General features: G+C 43.5%; 1 protein-coding gene across 1 annotated transcript in view; it reads left to right on the top strand.

Annotated features, from left to right (window-relative positions):
* The first annotated feature begins 8,167 nt into the window (after positions 1-8,167).
* Positions 8,168-20,770, top strand: part of LOC126181654 (dipeptidyl peptidase 1-like) — a 53,723-nt gene continuing 41,120 nt past the window's right edge. Inside the window, exon 1 of the mRNA XM_049924788.1 lies at positions 8,168-8,343. Coding sequence (XP_049780745.1) covers positions 8,181-8,343 — 163 coding nt within the window. The 5' untranslated portion in view covers positions 8,168-8,180. The remainder of the gene's footprint in view (positions 8,344-20,770) is intronic.

Raw genomic sequence — 20,770 nt, 5'->3', positions numbered from 1 at the left:
GAGCGGTAAAATAACTGTTGATGGCCGAAATAGAAAAGACATAAAATATAGACTGGCAATAATCAGAAAGGCATTCCCGAAAAAGAGACATTCGTTAAATTCGAAAATAAATTCAAATATTAGGAAGTCTTTTCTAAAGGTACTCGTCTAGAGCGTAGCCTTGTACTCAAGTGGAACGTCTACGATAAACAGCTCAGGTAAAAGCATAACCTTTTATCTTCTTGTAGCAGAACAATGCTAAAGATTAGATGGATACGCCAGATAACTATCGAGCAGTTGAAAAGTGTATCGATTTGGGGAGAAAAAAAATTGTGCGGATCTGAATCTTCCAGCCGTCTAAATTTCCAGTTGTTATTTTATTGAGCAACCAGTTTCCGTGATATATTACTTCATCTTCAGGCCCCCTGACCGACGTTTAGGAAGATTCTCACCTTTTGTCCAGTCAAAACAGGCACCAGCATTCACTGACTGGTATCCGTCGGTTTTTGACACAGCTATCCATTGAATCATTACTTGCCGACTGTGATAATCGAAGGGATCGTTGTGTCACAAACTGACGGATACCTGACAGTGAATGCTGCTTCCTATTTGGCTGGACCAGAGATGAGAATCTTCCTTCACGTCGGTCAGGGGGCCTAAAGATGGCGTAATATATCGCCGAAACCGGTTGCTCAGTAATGTAATAACTGGAAATTTAGACGTCTGAAAGGTGTTTTGTTTCGACAGTCTGTACTGTACAGCTTAGGTCCTGCAACCATCTCTGTAAAGATGGCCACACAGAGACTTGTGGGGATATGGTGACAGGAAAGATCCTGAGGCATGAAGGAATCATGAGTTTAGTAACGGAAGAGTGCGTGGGGGTACTAGTTTTGGAGGGAGACGGAGCTTTTACCACAGTAAGTAGGTTCAAATCAATGTAGGTTGCAGCAGTTACTCGTAGATGAAGAGGTTTGCACAGGTTAGACTAGCGTGACAGCTGCCTCAAACCAGTCTTGGGACTGAAGCCTACGAAAACAACAATAAGAGCAGCGACCAGCTGGTAAGGATTGGTGTGCCTATCACACTGAAACTTTCAATCCGTGGCTGACTGTGTATTGGAAAAGAACCTTGCTGGCACAAATGCGCCTAATTTTCTATAGCGTAGTTTTACAAGGTAAATATTCTCGTTACGTAACCGAAACGACATAGGTTTTGCACGGTCATAATCGTTCAGATTTTGTACTTACCAAATCGTATTTTTAACGAGGACAGCATTTCACTAACTACTTCTACCAGTTATTTAGGTAAAGTCAGCCTGCGTTTCCTGAAACAGGCCCTGTCAAACACTCATTATACAACTATTATAGTGATTAATGGTTGTAAAATATTAAGTGAATCTCAAAAGAATGATCTCACCTCACATTGAGGAAGTGCAAATTTTTGTAAAACAAAAATTACACCTAAAAATTAAAATAAATGAATTTCACGGTGGTGGAGCGTTGAGACGAAACAATTGATAACACATGCATATTACAGGTGTTTCAAATCTGTGAATCGAACGTCTAAGGGTGATAGTTGATGTCACGGGGAATAACGTTTATTAGAGGCAAAGATGCGCTGGCGCTTCCCAACGATGTTAGGTGTCCTTTAGTATTCGCCAGCTCTGGAGACGAGATTTCATTGAACTAGCAAGGTCTACCAACCAAGTGTGCAGCATACTATTTATCGCAGTAAATTGGTACTGATTTTCTACAAGAAAACCATCAGAACCTTTCAGAAGCGATTCAAGAACTTTAATTTTGCGCGGCCTACTGCCTTTCAAGAGGATCAGATGACCGAATGGCAGGCAACACACACTGCATATGAACGCTGCAGAGTGCCTACACCGTGCTTCCTATCAGGGCACAAACCAGACTTGTCCGACGTCTAGTGTCGCTGAAGAGTGTCAGCGAACAGTTTGTCTCTAACATAAGCTGTTCTCTATGATGTGATCTGTCACCCCGAGACGTTTGTTGCAAGGACTTCGAAATACCCTGTATACAAAACAAGCCACATTATCATCTGTGGCGGAGTGCATTTCAGGTCCTCCTGTCATTTCTGCCCTTCCCTGTTCTTATCGCGAACTATGCGTGGGAAGGATGACAGCAAGTAAGCCATCAAATTAACTCTGATTTATTTGACTTTTCCGTCTTAGTCATTTTGCGGGACGTATGTGGAAATAATATGTCCTCCGCTGTCGGAATTTTAACAATAAACCTTTGCATGATGAAGAACGCTTCTGCTGTGGAGACACTGGCACTGTTTGTCTCCGTAGTGCTCTCGTGTTAACGAAATGAATCTGTGACAAAACATCCCATTCTACGTTAAATCTGTGTCACTTGTTATCCTTCCTGAAAAATGTCCTCGGCTGACGGGCAAGACTCAATAATGGTCGAAGGAATTCTTTGTGAAACACTTCTTTCGTGGATCTACATCTACATCTACATGGGTACTCTGCAAATTACATTTAAGTGCCTGGCAGAGGGTTCATCGAACCACCTTCACAATATTCTGTTATTCCAATCTCGTATAGCGCGCGGAAAGAACGAACACCTATATCTTTCCGTACGAGCTCTAATTTCCCTTATTTTATCGTGGTGATCGTTTCTCCCTATGTAGGTCGGTATCAACAAAATATTTTCACATTCGGAGGAGAAAGTTGGTGATTGGAATTTCGTGAGAAGATTCCGTCGCAACGAAAAACACCTTTCTTTTAATGATGTCCAGCCCAAATCCTGTATCATTTTTGTGACATATTTCGCCATAATACAAAACGTGCTGCCCTTCTTTGAGCTTTTTCGATGTACTCCGTCAGTCCTATGTGGTAGGGATCCCACACCGCTCAGCAGTATTCTAAAAGAGGACGGACAAGGGTAGTAAATCTGTTACATTTTTGAAGTGTCCTGCCAATAAAACGCAGTCTTTGGTTAGTCTTCCCCTCAACATTTTCTATGTGTTCCTTCCAATTTAAGTTGTTCGTAATTGTAATACCTAGGTATTTAGCTGAATTTACGGCTTTTTGATTAGACTGATTTATCGTGTAACCGAAGTTTGTCGAATTCCTTTTTGCGCTCATGTTGATGGCCTCACACTTTTCGTTATTATTTAGGGCCAACTGCCAATTTTCGCAACATTCAGATATCTTTTCTAAATCGTTTTGCAGTTTTTTATGATCTTCTGATGACTTTATTAGTCGATAAACGACAGCTTCATCTGCAAACAACCTAAGATGGCTGCTCAGATTGTCTCCTAAATCGTCTACTCCGAAAGGAACCTAATTGGTATACAGTCTGGACCAGGAGACTTGCTTTTATTATGTGATTTAAGTTGCTTCACTATTCCGAGAATATTTACTTCTACGTTACTCATGTTGGCAGCTGTTCTCGAGTCGAATTCTGGCATATTTATAACTTCGTCTTCTTTTGTGAAGGCATTTCGGAAGGCTATGTTCAGTAACTCTGCTTTGGCAGCACTGTCTTCGATAGTATCTCCATTGCTATCGCTTAGAGAAGGCATTGATTGTTCTTGCCGCTAACATACTTCACATACGACCAGAATCTCTTTGGATTTTCTGCCAAGTTTAGAGACAAATTTTCGTTGTACAAACTATTATAAGCATCTCGCATTGAAGTCCGTGTTAAATTTCGAGCTTTTGTAAAAGATAGCCAATCTTGGGGATTGTGCGTCTGTTTCAATTTGGCATGTTTGTTTCGTTGTTTCTGCAAAAGTGTTCTAACTCGTTTTGTGAACCAAGGAGGATGAGCTCCGTCGTTTGTTAATTTATCTGATATAAATCTCTCAATTGCTGCCGATACTATGTCTTTGACTTCAAGCCTAATCTGGTCTACTCTTCTGTTATTAATTTGGAATGAGTGGAGATTGTGTCTCAGAAGGCGTCAAGTGAATTTTTATCTGCTTTTTTGAATAGATAAATTGCACTGATCTGGCCTTGTAACACTAACCAAAACGGCCTTGCTGTGCTGGTACTGCGAACAGCTGAAAGCAAGGGGAAACTACAGCCGTAATTTTTTCTGAGGGCATGCAGCTTTACTGTATGGTTAAATGATGATGGCGTCCTCTTGGGTAAAATATTGCGGAGGTAAAATAGTCCCCCATTCGGATATCCGGGCGAGGACTACTCAAGAGGACGTCGTTATCAGGAGAAAGAAAACTGGCGTTCTACGGATTGAGCATGGAATGTCAGATCCCTTAATCGGGCAGGTAGGTTAGAAAATTTAAAAAGGGAAATGGATAGGTTAAAAGATGAAGCAGATTCAGAAGGATGTAGGTTGCAGTAAGTACTGGGAGATGAAGAAGCTTGCGCAGGATAGAGTAGCATGGAGAGCTGCATCAAACCAGTTTCAGGACTGAAGACCACGACAAGAACAGATTTCACTTCGTTAATATTCCTTCTATGAGTCTGATCCCGGCATCTGATTTTAGTACAATTAATTTTATATGCTTATTCTACTTAGGTTGATTTGAGCGGTCATTCGTAGATATTTTAAAGTTTTCAAAGTTTGCCATATCACTAGAAATATTTTCGAACATAAAAGACTCTTTCTATTTCTTTATTTACATTGCAAGTCAACTGTCTCTCCATTCAAAAAGAGTGGTTCCTCTGCAGGATATTCTGAATTTCGTTTCAGTTTTCTGTCTTCACGGCTTCTCTGTACAGAACAGCACGATCGGCGAACAGACGTTTTGTACGTATAGTCAACAGTAACGGTTCTTTTGCGGTACTCCCGAAGTTAGTTTTACATCCGAGAATTAAGCTCCAATGAGAACGACATGTTGAGTTCTATCTGATACGAAGTTCTGAATCCATTTGCTCTCGTATTTTGTCCACTCGACATCGATTCGGAATTGTATCGAAGCATTGCGGTAAAAAAGGAATACAACATACTGGACGCCAGGGCCCTCTGGATCTCATAATTGGAATGTGAGCTGTGGGTTACCTGCACACTGTAGTTCTGTCAGGTACGCTTGACTCACGTCAGTCTGGGCTAACCGTTCGTTTCTCTAATTGTCTGCGTGGGCACAGAGGGCCGTCCTCAACAATTTTTAAGCGGTATATCTCTCCAGATGATAGGAACATCCACACAATATGTTCCTAAGCGGGGCGGGTAGTCGCCCATGTTGCACAAAGTAATGACAGGTTGTAACACGTTTTTTTTTTTTTATTTGGGTCTTCAGTCTTCTGACTAGTTTTATGTGGCCCGCCACGAATTCCTCTCCTGTGCCAACCTCTTCATCTCAGAGTAGCACTTGCAACCTACGTCCTCTATTTTTTGCTGGATGTATTCCAGTCTCTGTCTTCCTATACAGTTTTTGCCTTCTATAGCACCCTGTAGTACTATGGGAGTCATTCCCTCATGTCTTAACAGATGTAGTATCATCCTATCCCTTCTCCTTGTAAGTGATTCCACATATTCCTTTCCTCTCCGATTCTGCACAGAACACCCTCATTCCTAACCTTATCAGTCCACCTATTTTCAACATTCGTCTGTAGCACCAAATCTGAAATGCTTCGATTCTCTTCTGTTCCGGTTTTCCCACAGACCGTGTTTCACTACCATACAATGCTGTACTCCAGACGTACATTCTCAGAAATTTCTTCCTCAAATTAAGGCCGATATTTGATATTAGTAGACTTCTCTTGGCCAGGAATGCCCTTTTTGCTATTCCTAGTCTGCCTTGGATGTCCTCCTTGCTCCATCCGTCATTCGTTATTTTACTGCGTAGGTTGCACCTAGCAGTATCTTGTCTGCCTAGGTATCTACTGTCAGTTGCAAGATGAGGTGAACAAGTTGGCTTCACCATCCAAGCTGTAAATGTTCCCTACTTTTAAAATAAGAACAGTCATGCATTGCATAGGATGAGCGCGCAGGGTAGTAACAATTGTTACTCAAATGAATTAGCCGGTCGGTGTGGCCGAGCGGTTCTAGGCACTTCAGTCTGGAACCACGCAACCGCTACGATCGCAGGTTCGAATCCTGCCTCGGGCATGGATGTGTGTGATGTCCTTAGGTTAGTTAGGTTTAAGTAGTTCTAAGTTCTAGGGGACTGATGACCTCAGATGTTAAGTCCCATAGTGCTCAGAGCCATTTGAACCATTTTTTGAAATGAATTAGTTGTTTCGTTTTGTAGTTATTTTACTGTAATACCTCCATGTCAGCTCAAGTAGGTCCTGGCCGATTAAAGATTTGAAATGGAACGTGAGGCAGCCTGTTGGACATGTAACCTGTCGTTAAGTTTCGATGAAACTCACATCAGTTACAAAAATCATACAGGCTGCGGCATTGTATTTGACAGATCGCACTTCCCGATCTCTCCCAATATCACTATTGTACTGGCTGAAAATCGTGACTGTATTTCTGTGCCTGAATGTGGGGTAGGACTGTGATAAAAAGTTCAGCATCAGATCTGTATAATATCTTGGTTGCTGTCAATGTGCAAGTCACTGTGACTTCGTTAGCGGAAGTAATTTTACAAAGCTATCGATGTGCCCATGACAAATGCTGCGGGGAGGAGGGGGGGACCATTTGTCATCGGAGTCGATCTCGTGGTTAACGGTTGGAACCTCATCATGAAGAACTGTCCTATATGGAGTGTCGAACTCAGCTGTCATTTCTCGTGATATTCCGATTGTGGAACTGACTGCACGGAATGTAATTGTGCCGCAGACTCGGACACTGTTGTATGCAGGGTGGCCATCTGAGAATGCTGTGTAGGACGTTGACGTTGGGTGCATATTACCAGCTGCTCGACGTCGTAGAATCAGAAATTCTCGATTAACGACAGAGTTCTTTATTTAACAAGATGGTCGTAAAGTATCTGAAGACGGTGGCTCGACACTGGGCATGGTGCCCATGGAGCGGTGGATGCCTTAGCGTGTTCTGCCTGCACCAGTCGAGGACGCAAGGGCAGCAGAACGGTGGCTCAACAAAGCAGCGGTGGCATACGCCCCTTGCTGCCGTCTGGCTTACAGACACGGGTCGCACGGGTAATACGGGCCACATAACGAACTGGTGATGTGACATTGGTTGCCTTGCTCAACATACATCGTGGACGATCGGCTCCGTTCAGGATCCACGAGTTATCTGTCCTGTGTTATCACGCATTTGTATGTTTTTAAACGCGCAGTTACGAATTGCTAATCTGATCTGAAATGGTAACTGCCTCCCCACCAGAGACTCCGCCAGAACTCATATAACCTGTGTTATCACATGCTGTGATGAATGCTTCAGGGTCTGTATATATCCCATAGTAGGCATATGTTTAGCACAGCCCTGCAGTACCTGTAGTGGGCTAGGCGCGTGGTTCGTGTGCTGTTACTGCACCTATGCCCCATGTAGACGTCCAAAAAGCCTGCTGAGGTCATCCTTAAGGTGGATCCCTTCTTGATGGCTGGTGCTCAAGCCCCGGAAGGAGCAGGTCTAGCACTGGCCAGTAGGCCAGTAGTTGGTGGATGATGTGGCTCGACTTAGATAAAGCTGAGTGGCCCATATGGGACGGTTGTCTACCTTGGAGTAGGCCTCAGTGCAGACAACAGTCGGAGACGAGATACTGCTACGTGCGAGCGACCAGTACTTGTACTCACTTGGTCTGATTTTTATGACAATTATTTATTCCATTTTGGTCACGTAGTTAACAAAGGGGAAGCAACGCTGGTCACTGGCTCGGGCTAATTCGAGCCACCATTGCAGTGGCCAGGCCCTTGCTCTGTGAAATAGCAACAAAATTCCAGCCTTGGCAGAATGATCTTGTAGCTGGCCTGCCTTGCTATAGGTTTTGAAGTCTGGCTGTAGAAGTACTGGAACAGCAGGAACAATAGCTACACGATTTTCAGTGCACGTGTTGTGCTGATCCTCAGTACCACAATAACGCTTATTGACGAAATTACAATCACGTGGGTTGATCAGACAAGCTTGGTCTGAAGATTTATTACTAGGAATGACTCTGAATGTTACCTTGGTTGGAGCGTCATTGTTCCGGTATGGACATTTGACAAACATTCTTCTTGCACTTCTTACGCGAATGGAACTGGAAGAGATCCTAATGTGTAGTGTACAGGAAATTTGAAAAGAGATCTGTTTAATACTTTGGTGATGGATAGTATCTTATATTTAATTTTGGCTGCAGGAGTTGAGACAGCAGCCATGTTTACATACCCGTGCGTCTCGGTGGTAGTGGCAGCCCTACTGTTGGTGGGCGTCACAGCAGACACTCCAGCGAGTTGCCTGTACAGTGACGTGCAGGGCAGTTGGACTTTCTATGAAGGCGAGAGGAATCTCGACAATACCGCCACCTGCGACTCGTTTGGTAAGTAGCTGAACAGAAAGTTTATAGCAAAACGATGTTATCTATTTGTTATTGTCCTGTAAATAAATTCACAGTTAATTGCTGTAAATATAGTCAGCATCTATAACACACATTAACAAAACATGTAACAAGAAATGGCAAATTAGTCGTATCAATAGTACACACATTAAAAAAAGTTTTGCATCATCCCAGTTCCAGGAACCCCTGAAGATAGACGTTGACTGTGGATGTTGTATCACAGACAGAGTCCCTTCGACTGTTCAGAAATGTCACTAAACTCGCCCAAAGATGTAAACAGCCATACATGAACAGCGCCTATTAGACGGAGGGGGTCCGACAGCCGATCAGTTCCAGTCATTCCACCAGGAAGGAGGTACACGGCTCGTCTTGTCTGTAGTTCAACCATGCCTAGACTGTCAATACCGCGGTTCGATCACGTCCGCATGGTTACTATGTGGCAGGATGGGCTCTCAACAAGGGAAGTGTCCAGGCGTCTCTGAGTGAACCAAAGAGATGTTGTTAGGACATGGAGGAGATACAGAGAGACAGGAACTGTCGATGACATGCCTCGCTCAGGCCGCCCAAGGGTTAGTGCTGCAATGGATGACCGCTACCTACGGATTATGGCTCGGAGGAATCCTGACAGCAACGCCACCATGTTGAATAATGATTTTGGTGCTGCCGCAGGACGTCGTGTTACGACTCAAACTGTGCGCAATAGGCTGCATGATGCGCTACTTAACTCCCAACTTCCATGGCGAGGTCAATATTTGCAACCACGACACCATACAGTGCGGTATAGATGGGCCCACCAAACTGCCGAATGGACCGCTCAAGATTGACATCACGTTCTCTTCACCGATGATCGTCGCATAAGCCTTCACTCAGACAATCGTCGGAGACGTGTATGGAGGCAACCCGGTCAAACTGAACGCCTTAGACACACTGTCCAGCGAGTGCATCAAAGTGGAGGTTCCCTGCTGTTTTGGGGTGGCATTATGCAGGACCAGCTTACGCCTCTGGTGGTCATGGAAGGCGCCGCAATGGCTGCACGATACGTGAATGCCATCCTCCGACCGATAGTGCGACCATATCGGCAGCATATTGGCGAGGCATTCGTCTTCATGGACGGCAATTCACGCCCTCATCGTGCACATTTTGTGAATGACTTCATTTAGGACAACGACATCGCTCGACTAGAGTGGCCAGTATGTTCTCCAGACATGAACCCTATCGAAAATGCCTGGGATAAATTGTAAAGGGCTGTTTGTGGACGACGTGATCCACCAGCCACTATGAAGGATCTACGCCAAATCGCCGCTGAGGAGTGGGACAATCTGGATCAACAGTGCCTTGATGAACTTGTGGATAGTATGCCACGACGAAAACAGACACGGATCAATGCAGGAGGACGTGCTACTGGGTATTAGAGGTACCGTTGTGTACAGCAATCTGGACCACAACCTGTGATGGTCTCGCTGTTGGGTGGTACAACATGCAATGTGTGGTTTTCATGAGCAGAAATGATGTTTATGTTGATCTCTATTCCAGTTTTCTGTACAAGTTCCGGAACTCTCGCAACCGAGGTGATGCAAAACTTTTTTTGATTTGTGTGTATTTAATACGAGAGCTTTATTTCTATGTGGGTTGAGATATACTCCATCAGAATTTCTCGCCGAAATTGATAGTTGCAACGCTTCTGGGCTTGCATCCGAGGTAAAGGTACTGGTATAGAAACTAGACTGCAGTTAGAGTTGAGAGAGATGAAAAAAGGTTACGAAGTAGTCAAAAAGGGAGTGAGAGATGAACATAGCCTGTCCCTGGTGTTATCAAATCAGTACAATAAGCAGGAAGTAAAGGAAATCAAGGATAAATTCGGAAAAGGAATTTACGTTCAGGAAGGAAGGATACAAACCTCGATGTTTTCCAATGAAATTGTGATTTATGTCAAAGGCGGCATAGGACTTGGAGCAGTGGAACGGAATGGTTAGTGTCTTGAAAAGAGATTCTTAGTTGACAAAAGTAAAACAAGGGTAATAGAACGTAATCGAATTAAGATAATGCTGAGCGATTCGGACTAGGAAATTAGACATGGTAAGTACTTGTCGAGTTTAGCTGTCTGGACAGCAAAATAAGTGGAAACGCCCGAAGTACAGAGTGTGTAACATGCGGACTGACAACAAGAAGAAAAGCTTTCATTAATATCGAATATAAATTAAAGTGGGAGTCGTTAGCTGGCTGGTTGGTTGGATGATTAAAGGGACCGAAATGCTAGGTCATCAGTCCCCTTTTCCTCGAACAGATAACCTACCGCACAAAACTCAGGGGAAGAAAAACCCAAGGTGTACCAAAGGTCAGCGAAGGCGAGATAAAGGACAAAAGAAGAGGAAAGGGAGACAGATGAAAAAAAGCAGGCATGATGCCCCATCTGGGGAGCAGCAAGAAGCCCCCAAAAGTGGAATACAACGGGGGGACATACAGCCCCAACCCCCTCCACTTACCAGAGGTACCCAACTCAGAAATTGCATGGGAAAGACTGCCAATACGGCAGAGTAAGATAAGCACAGATAGACATACGACGAGCAAGTCAAACAGACCACATGAGAGGGGGGGGGGGGGAAGAGCAGGTAGGGTTAGGGGTAGGGTGGACCACCAAGCCGAGACAGCTGCAGCCCAGTCTGGGCAGAGGAGGCAACACAATGTTGTGTCGACCCCTCAGTGTGCCGATAAGGTTAAGTGGCCATCCCCTAAAGGGAGAGGTAAAAGCCCCCTTCATGAAAACTCCCTCAATGGGCCGATAAGGTTAATTTCCCTTCCTTAAAGGGAGTGGTAATAGCCCCCTTTATGAACAAAGTGTAAAACTAAGTCTGCTGCAGAGGCATCGTCTCCTAATACCAAGGGTGGCGAGTGAGGGAGATTGAGAGTCCACCACAGGGCCGCCAGGCTGGGACAGTGAAGCAAAATGTCAACCACTGTGAAATGAGAACCACAACAACAGTGGGCTGGGTCCTCATGGCAAAGGAGATGACCATGAATCTGCCAAGTATAGCCAATGCGAAGCAGGCAAAGGATGGTAGAGTCCTTGCAAGCGGCCTGTATGGAGGACCTTGTAGATTTGTAGTCTCCTTTATTGCCTGTAGTTTATTTGATGAAGTGAAAGAGAGCTATTCCGTATTCCAGTACCCTAAAGTTTGAATATTGAGCCGGCCGCGGTGGTCGAGCGGTTCTAGTCGCTACAGTCTGGCCGCGCGACCGCTACGGTCGCAGGATCGAATCCTGCCTCGGGCATGGATGTGTGTGATGTCCTTAGGTTAGTTAGGTTTAAGTAGTTCTAAGGTATAGGGGACTGATGACCTCAGAAGTTAAGTCCCATAGTGCTCAGAGCCATTTGAACCATTTTTTTGAGTACTGATTTGAAGAGTCAGCTTATTGGTAGGCAGTTTGGCCAGCCTGCCAATCCCCAGTATCAATTCCCCAGTATTCCGACGTGGTCAGGAACTTGACGAAGGTCACTGAGCGTCCACATTGTTGAAGGGCATACTGGGAATCCTGGATAGCAATGACCAAGGGATGGCGAGGGTTACACTGGTCAAGAGCTTGTAGACTGCACAAGAAGTCGCTACAGATGAGAAAGGACTCACTGGTGAAGGAACTGACCGCGGACGTCTACGATCTGGTTTCGAGTTCGATTCCGACATGAGGTTGTAATCTGCCAGTGAATTTTATAACAGTTTACTCTCTGCTACTGAACAAATATTCGCTGCGAAAACAACTTCGTCTGAACTTTAATTGATCCATTTCTTCCATTCTTCCAGGTCTGGTAGTCCATCGTTGGACACAAAGCTATGGATATTTGGAAAGTAGGAGACAAGTACGGCTAGACTGAAGGTAAGGGAAGGAAAGAAGTTTAACCTTTAACTTTCTGTCGATGACCAGGTCTTCTGAGACGGAGCACATGCTCGGGTTGGACAAGCGCCTTGAAGGAAATCGACCGTGTCTCTTACAAAGAAACAATTCCGGAATTTGCTTTAAACGATTTAGGGACTACAGAAAAACTAAATCTGGACGGCCTAGACGGGTATTTGGACCATCTTCCTATCGACTGCACGTTTCAGATATGAGGGGCACCATGAGATGTGTCTTTTTTTTCTATTGTCAGTCTTCTGACAGGTTTGGTGCTACCCGCCACGAATTCCCCTGCTGTGCCAAACTTTTCGTCCCACTGTAGCATTTCCAATCTCTGTCCTCTATTATTTACTGGTTGAATTCCAATATCTGTCTTCCTCTGCAGTTTTTATCCTCTGCAGCTCTCTATAGTCCCATGGAATTTAATCCCTGTTATTCTAACATATTCTATCGTCCTGTTCCTTCTTATAGTCAGTGTTTTCTATACATTCCTTTCCTCGCCGATTCTGCGGAGAACCTTCTTATTACTTACCTCATCAGTCCACCTATTTTTCAACATTCTTGTATAGCATCACATCTAAAATGCTTTGATTCATTTGTGTTCCGGTTTTCCTACAGTCCATATTTCACCAGAATACGATGCTGTGCTCCAAAAGCACATTCTAAGAAATCTCAGCGTTGCTGTCTCTGAATCACGGGGTCCCGGGGTCGATTCCTGGTCGGGTTGAGGATTTTCTCTGCTCAGGGACTGGGTGTTTGTGTTGTCCTCATTATTTCACCATCATCATCATCATAATCATCATTCGTGGCAGTAACTAACTGGACTGTGTAAAACCTGGACTGTGTCAAAATTGGGACTGTGTATGGGCTCTGATGACCGCGCAGTTGAGCGCCACACTTACCAAACATCAATCAATCAGGAAATCTCTTTCTCAAATTAAGATCTTTGTTTCTTATCAGTGGACTTCCCTTGGCCGAGAATGCCCTTTTTTCCAGTGTTAGTCTGTGTTTGATGTCCTTCTTGCTCCGTCCATCATAGGTTATTGTGCTTTCTAGGTAGCAGGATTCCTTAACTTCGTGTATTTCGTGATCACGAATTCTGATGTCAAGGTTCTCAGTATTCTCATTTCTTCTACTTCTCATTATTTTCTCCTTTCTTCTATTTACTCTCAATCCATATTCTATACTCATTAGACTGTTCATTCCATTCAACAAATGCTGTAATGCTTCTTCACTTTCACTTGGGATAGTAATGTCCTCAGCGAAACTTATCACCGATATCTTTTACCTTGAATTTTAATTCTACTTTTGAAACTTTCTTTTATTTCCGTCATTGCATCTTCGATGTGTACATTGAACAGTAGGGGTGAAAAACTACCCTTTTGGATTCGAGCAGTTCGTTCTTGATTTTCCACTGTTATTGTTCCGTCTTGGTTCGTGTACATGTTGCATATTACCCATCATCCTCTGCTGCTTAGTCCAAGTTTTCAGAGAATTGCGAACGTCTTTCACCACTTTACACTGTCGAACGCTTTGTCAAGGCCGAGAAATCCTATGAAAGTCCTTGTTGCTACAAACAAGCCTGACATAATCGACGGTATCCGTGTACAGAGATTAGTGACAATGACGTCGTCATAGCGGCTTTGGATAGTAAATTTGACAAGTCAATCAAGAAGGCTACGAGAGTATTATTGCTGGAAAGAGCAGCTAGACAGTTGCTAGCATCCGACTTACACAATGAACTGACGTCATTTAGTTCCAGTACGATGGACGTAGAGAAACTAGAAGCAAAAATTGAACGGAGTGCAAATCATACTGTGCCGAGTAAGTGGATTAAGGACGGAAAACACCCACCTTAGATTAACAGCTAAATTCGTAAAAATGCTGTGGAAGCAAAGGTTGGTCGCACTCGCGGTTCAAAAAAGAACGCGCAAATGACAACAGGCTAAAGTTAATAGAAATTCTTGCCTTTGTAAAAAGATCGACGTGCGAAGCTTACAACAACTACCTCGTCATACTTCAGCAACAGATCTTGCCGAGAGCCTGAGAAAATTTTGGTCCAAAGTAAAATCGCTAAGTGGGTCAAAGGCTTCCATCCAGTCAGTAGTTGACTAATGTGGATTGACATTAGAAGACAAAGAAAGGCTGAAGTTTTAAACTACGCGTTTAAGAAATCGTTAACGCAGGAGAATGGTGCAAACTTACCGTCATTTGATCGTCGTACAGACCCCAGTATGGAGGACATAGTAATATGCGTCTCTGGTGGAGAGAAACAACAGAGTTGAAAGCAGATCAGTTGTCAGGTCTTGATGGAATCCCAATTTGGTACGGTCGCAGGTTCGAATCCTGTCTCGGGCATGGATGTGTGTGATGTCCTTAGGTTAGTTAGGTTTAAGTAGTTCTAAGTTCTAGGGGACTGATGACCACAGATGTTAAGTCCCATAGTGCTCAGAGCCATTTGAACCATTTGAACCCAATTTGGTTTTACGCAGAGTAGTCTACAGAACAGGTCCGTTACTTAGCTTGCATATATCGCGAATCTCTCGGACAACGCAAAGTCTCATCAGACTGGAAAAAAAGCGCAGACGACTCCTGTGTATCAGAAGGGTAAAAGAATGGACCCTCAAAATTATAGACCAGTATCTTCAAGACCGGTTTTCTGCAAAATCTTTGAACATATTCTCAGTCGAATATAACAAATTTCATTGTCCACAAATGAGCACGGTTTTAGAAAGCATCGATCGCGGGAAACTCAGCTTGCCTTTTTCTCACGAGATTCTGCGAACCATGTATGAAGGCAACAGTGGATTCCATATTCCTAGATGTCCGTAAAGCATTAGACACGGTGCCACACTGCCGACAGTTACCGAAGGTACAAGCGTAAGGAGTAGGTTCCCAGCTATGTGAACTACTCGAAGTCTTCTTAAGTAACAGAACCCAGTGTGTCGTCCTCGACGACGAGTGTTCATCAAATATAAGAGTATCGACAGGAGTGCCCAGGGGAAGTTATTTTCTATATGTACAAATGATCTGGCAGACAGGGTAAGTAGCAGTGTGCTTAGTCTGCTGATGATGCTGTGGTGTATGGGAAGGTGTCGTCGTTGAGTGACTGTAGGAGGATACAAGACGACTTAGACAAAATTTCTAGTTGGTGTGATGAATGGCAGCCAGGTATAAATGAAGAAACATGTAAATTACTGGAGATGAGTGGGAAAAAACAGACCCGTAATCTTCGGCTACAGCATTGGTAGTGTGCTGTTTTAGACAGTCACGTCGATTAAATACACAGGCGTAACGTAGCAAAACAAGATGAAATGAAATGAGCTAGCAAGGATTGTAGCAGCGAAGGAGAACGGTCGACTTTGGTTTATTGGGAGAATTTTGGGGAAGTATGGTTCATCTGTTGACTGGAATAATCTCTTTCAAATTCTAAAGGTGGCAGGGGTAAAATTCAGGGAACGAAAGGCTACTTACAATTTGTACAGAAACCAGATGGCAGTTATAAGAGTCGAGGGACTTGAAAGGGATGCAGTGGTTGGGAAGGGGGTGTGACAGTGTTGTAGCCTCTCCCCGATGCTATTCAATCTGTATATTGAGCAAGCAGTAAGGAAACAAAAGAAAAGTTCAGAGTAGGTATTAAAATCCATGGAGAAGAAATAAAAACTTTGAGGTTTGCCGATGACATAGTAATTCTGTCAGAGACAGCAAAGGACCTGGAAGAACAGTTGAATGGAATGGACAGTGTCTTGAAAGGAGGATATAAGATGAACATCAACAAAAGCAAAACGAGGATAATGGAATGTAGTCGAATTAAATCGGGCGATGCTGCGGGAATTAGATTAAGAAATGAAACGCTTAAAGTAGTAAATGAGTTTTGCTATTTGGGGAGCAAAATAACTGAATGTGGTCGAAGTAGAGAGGATATAAAATGTAGACTGGCAATGGAAAGGAAAGCGTTTCTGAAGAAGAGAAATTTGTTAACATCGAGTATGGATTTAAGTGTCAGGAAGTCGTTTCTGAAAGTATTTGTATGGAGTGTAGCCTTGTATGGAAGTGAAACGTGGACGATGAATAGTTCAGACAAAAAGAGAATAGAAACTTTCGAAATGTGGTGTTACAGAAGAGTGCTGAAGATTAGATGGGTTGATCACATAACTAATGAGGAGGTATTGAATAGAATTGGAGAGAAGAGGAGTTTGTGGCACAACTTGACTAGAAGAAGGGATCGGTTGGTAGGGCATATTCTGAGGCATCAAGGGATCACCAATTTAGTATTGGAGGGAAGCGTGGAGGGTAAAAATCGTAGAGAGAGACAAAGAGATGAATACACTAAACAGATTCAGAAGGATGTAGGCTGCAGTAGGTACTGGGAGATGAAGCAGCTTGCACAGGATAGAGTAGCATGGAGAGCTGCATCAAACCAGTCTCAGGACTGAAGACCACAACAACAACATGGTTCATCTGAAAATGAGATCGAATATAGGACGCTAGAGCGACACATTGTCGAGTACTACTCGAGTGTTTAGTTTAAAAGAAGACATTGAAGTAATTCAACGCGGGCTGCTAGATTTGTTACCGATAGGTTCCAACAACACTCAAGTATTACAGAGATGCCTCGGGAACTCAAATGGGAAACACTGGAGGGAAGGCGACGTTCTTTTCGAGGATTACTATACAGAAAATTTGGAGAACCGGTATTTGACGCGCACTGCAGAACTATTCTACTGCCGCCAACGTGCATTTCGCTTAAGGAACACGAAGACAAGATTACAGAGATTAGGGCTCGTACGGAGGCATATACAGGGTGGTCCATCGATCATGACCGGGCCAAATATCTCACGTAATAAGCGTCAAACGAAAAAACTACAAAGAACGAAACTTGTCTAGCCCGAAGGGGAAACCAGATGGCGCTATGTTTGGCCCGCTAGATGGCGTTGCCATAGGTCAAACGGATATCAACTGCGTTTTTTAAAATAGCAACCCCCATTTTTATTACATATTCGTGTAGTACGTAAGGAAATATGAATGTTTTAGTTGGACCACTTTTTTCGCTTTGTGATAGATGCCGCTGTAGTAGTCACAAACGTATGGCTCACAATTTTAGACGAACAGTTGGTAACAGGTAGGTTTTTTAAATTAAAATACAGAACGTAGGTACGTTTGAACATTTCATTTCGGTGTTCTAATGTGATACATGTACCTTTGTGAACAGATCATTTCTGAGAACACATAGTGTTACAGCGTGATTACCTGTAAATACCACATTAATGCAATAAATGCTCAAAATGATGTCCGTCAACCTCAATGCATTTGGCAATACGTGTAACGACATTCCTCTCAACAGCGAGTAGTTCGCCTTCCGTAATGTTCGCACATGCATTGACAATGCGCTTACGCATGTTGTCAGGCGTTGTCGGTGGATCACGATAGCAAATATCCTTCAACTTTCCCCACAGTATGAAATCCGGGGACGTCAGATCCGGTGAATGCGCGGGCCATGGTATGGTGCTTCGACGACCAATCCACTTGTCATGAAATATGCTATTCAATACCGCTTCAACCGCACGCGAGCTATGTGCCGGACATCCATCATGTTGGAAGTACATCGCCATTCTGTCATGCAGTAAAACATCTTGTAGTAACATCGGTAGGAAATCGGCATACATTGCACCATTTTGATTGCTATCGATAAAATGGGGGCCAATTATCCTTCCTCTCATAATGCGGCACCATACATTATCCCGCCAAGGCCGCTGATGTTCCACTTGTCGCAGCCATCGTAGATTTTCCGTTGCCCAATAGAGCATATTACGCCGGTTTACGTTACCGCTATCGGTGAATGACGCTTCATCGCTAAATAGAACGTGTGCAAAAAATCGGTCATCGAGCCGTGATTTCACTTACGGCCAGTGGCAGAACTGTACACGACGTTCAAAGTCGTCGCCATGCAATTCCTGGTGCATAGAAATATGGTACGGGTGGAATCGATGTTGATGTAGCATTCTCAACACCGACGTTTTTGAGATTCCCGATTCTCGCGCCATTTGTTTGCTACTGACGTGCGGATTAGCCGCGACAGCAGCTAAAACACCTACTTGGGCATCAGCATTTGTTGCAGGTCGTGGTTGACGTTTCACCTATGGCTGAACACTTCCTGTTTCCTTAAATAACGTAACTATCTGGCGAACGGTCCGGACACTTGGATGATGTCGTCCAGGATACCGAACAACGTACATAGCATATGCCCAATGGGCATTTTGGTCACAGTAGCCATACATCAACACGATATCGACCTTTTCCGCAATTGGTAAACGGTACATTTTAACACGGGTAATGTATCACGAAGCAATTACCGTCCGCACTGGCGGAATGTTACGTGATACCACGTACTTATACGTTTGCGACTATTACAGCGCCATCTATCACAAAGCGAAAAAAGTGGTACAACTAAAACATTCATATTTCCTTACGTACTACACAAATATATAATAGAAAATGGGGGTTCCCATTTTTACAAAAACGCAGTTGATATCCGTTTGACCTATGGCAGCGCCACTAGCGGGCCAAACATAGCGCCATCTGCTTTCCCCCTTCAAGCTAGACGAGTTTCGTTCTTTGTAGTTTTTCCGTTTGATGCTTATTTCGTGAGATATTTGGCCCGATCACTATCAATGGACAACCCTGTAGATAGTCGTTTTTCCCTGGTTCTGTTTGCGAGTGGAACGGGAAAGGGAATGATCAGTAGTGGTACATGGTACGCTCCACCAAGCACCATACGGTGACTTGTGGAATACGCACGTAGATGCAGGTGTACAATGTGTGATTTTCTTCAGTCGCGCATCCATTATCAACAGCGACGTCGGAGCTGCGTGTCCGGTGCCTTTACCTTAGATAAAGCAAAACTGATCGTCATCTACTGGATCCTCAATTTTCTATTCCCTTTTTCTGTGTACTATTCTTGTCAGCAACTTGGATGCATGAACTATTAAGCAGATTGTCCGATACTTCTCGCATTTCTCGGCTCTTGCTATTTTCGGCATTGTGTGGATGAAGTTCTTCCGAAAGTCTGTTGGAATATCGCCAGTCTCATACCTTCTATGCACCAATATGAATAGTTGTTTTGTTGCCAGATTTTAGAAATTTTGATGGAATGTTATTTGTCCCTTCGGCCTTATTTGATCTTAAGTCTTCCAAAGCTCTTTTAAATTCTGATACTATTACCAGATCCCCTATCTCTTTCTTATCGACTCCTGTTTCTTCTGTAAGCCATCAGGCAAATCCTCTCCCTCCCTCAGAGAGGCCCTCAGTGTACTCTGTCCACCTAATAGCTATGCCCTCTACATTAAACTGTGGGAATCTCATCTGACTCTTAATGTATTAACTATTAGTTTTAATTTCACCGAAAGTTGTTTTGACTTTTCTGTACGCTGAGTCAGCCTTTCCAGCAATCATTTCTTTTTCGATTTCGTCACACTTTTCAAGTAAAAATTTCACATTAGCTTCCCTGCACTTCCTATTTATATCGTTCATTAGTGACCTGTCTTACTGTATTCCTGAATTCCCCTGAACATTTTTGTGCTTCCTTCTCTCGTCGATCAGTTGAAGTATTTCTTCTTTTACCAATGGTTTCTTCGCAACTATCTTACTTGTGCCTATGTGTCTCTGTCCAAAATTCGTGATTGCTCTTCTTAGAAACGTCCCTTCCTCTTCGACTGAAGTGCTTACTGAACTATTCGTTATCGCAGTATCTATACTCTCAGAGAACCTAAAGCTTATGTCTTCATTCCTTAGTACTTCCGTATCACGCTTCTTTGCACACTGATTCTTTCTGAATAGTATCTTCATCATTAATAAATTGTGATCTGAGTCTATATCTGTTCCTGGGTACTTGTTGCAATGCAGAACCCGATTTCCAAATCTCTGTTTGATTTTGATCTAATCTTATTGAAATCTTCCCGCATCTCCCGGCCTTTTTTCAAGTATACCTCCTCCTCTTGTGGTTCTTGAACAGAGTATTCACTATTACTAGGTGAAATGTTTTGCAGAGCTCAGTTACTGTTTCTCCTCTCTCTTTCCTACTACCAAACCAAGTCCATATTCTCGCTTAATCCTTCCTTCTACTCCTTCCCCTGCAACAGCATTCCAATCCCCCGTTACCATTAGATTTTCATCTCCCTTTACTTACAGAATAACTCGTTCAGTATCCTCAGATACTTTCCCTATCTCTTGATCATATGCTTGCAACGTCTCAAGTATACCTAAACTAATGTTTTCGGTGTTGGTTTGCTGCTGACTGTGATGAGAACAATACCACCACTGAACTGTTCACAGTAACACACTCTCTGCCTTATCTTCTTATTCATAATGAATCCTACTGCTGTTATTCAATTTTCTGCTGCTGATTATGTTACTTTTACTCGTCTGATCAGAAATCCTTGTCTTTTTCCATTTCACTTTAGTGACTCCCACTATATCTAAATCGAGCCTTACCATTTCCTTTTTCAAATTTTCTAGCTTCCGT

The sequence above is a fragment of the Schistocerca cancellata genome, chromosome 1, assembly GCF_023864275.1.
Source record: "Schistocerca cancellata isolate TAMUIC-IGC-003103 chromosome 1, iqSchCanc2.1, whole genome shotgun sequence".
NCBI lineage: Eukaryota > Metazoa > Arthropoda > Insecta > Orthoptera > Acrididae > Schistocerca > Schistocerca cancellata.
This window is presented reverse-complemented; position numbering and strand designations above follow the sequence as displayed.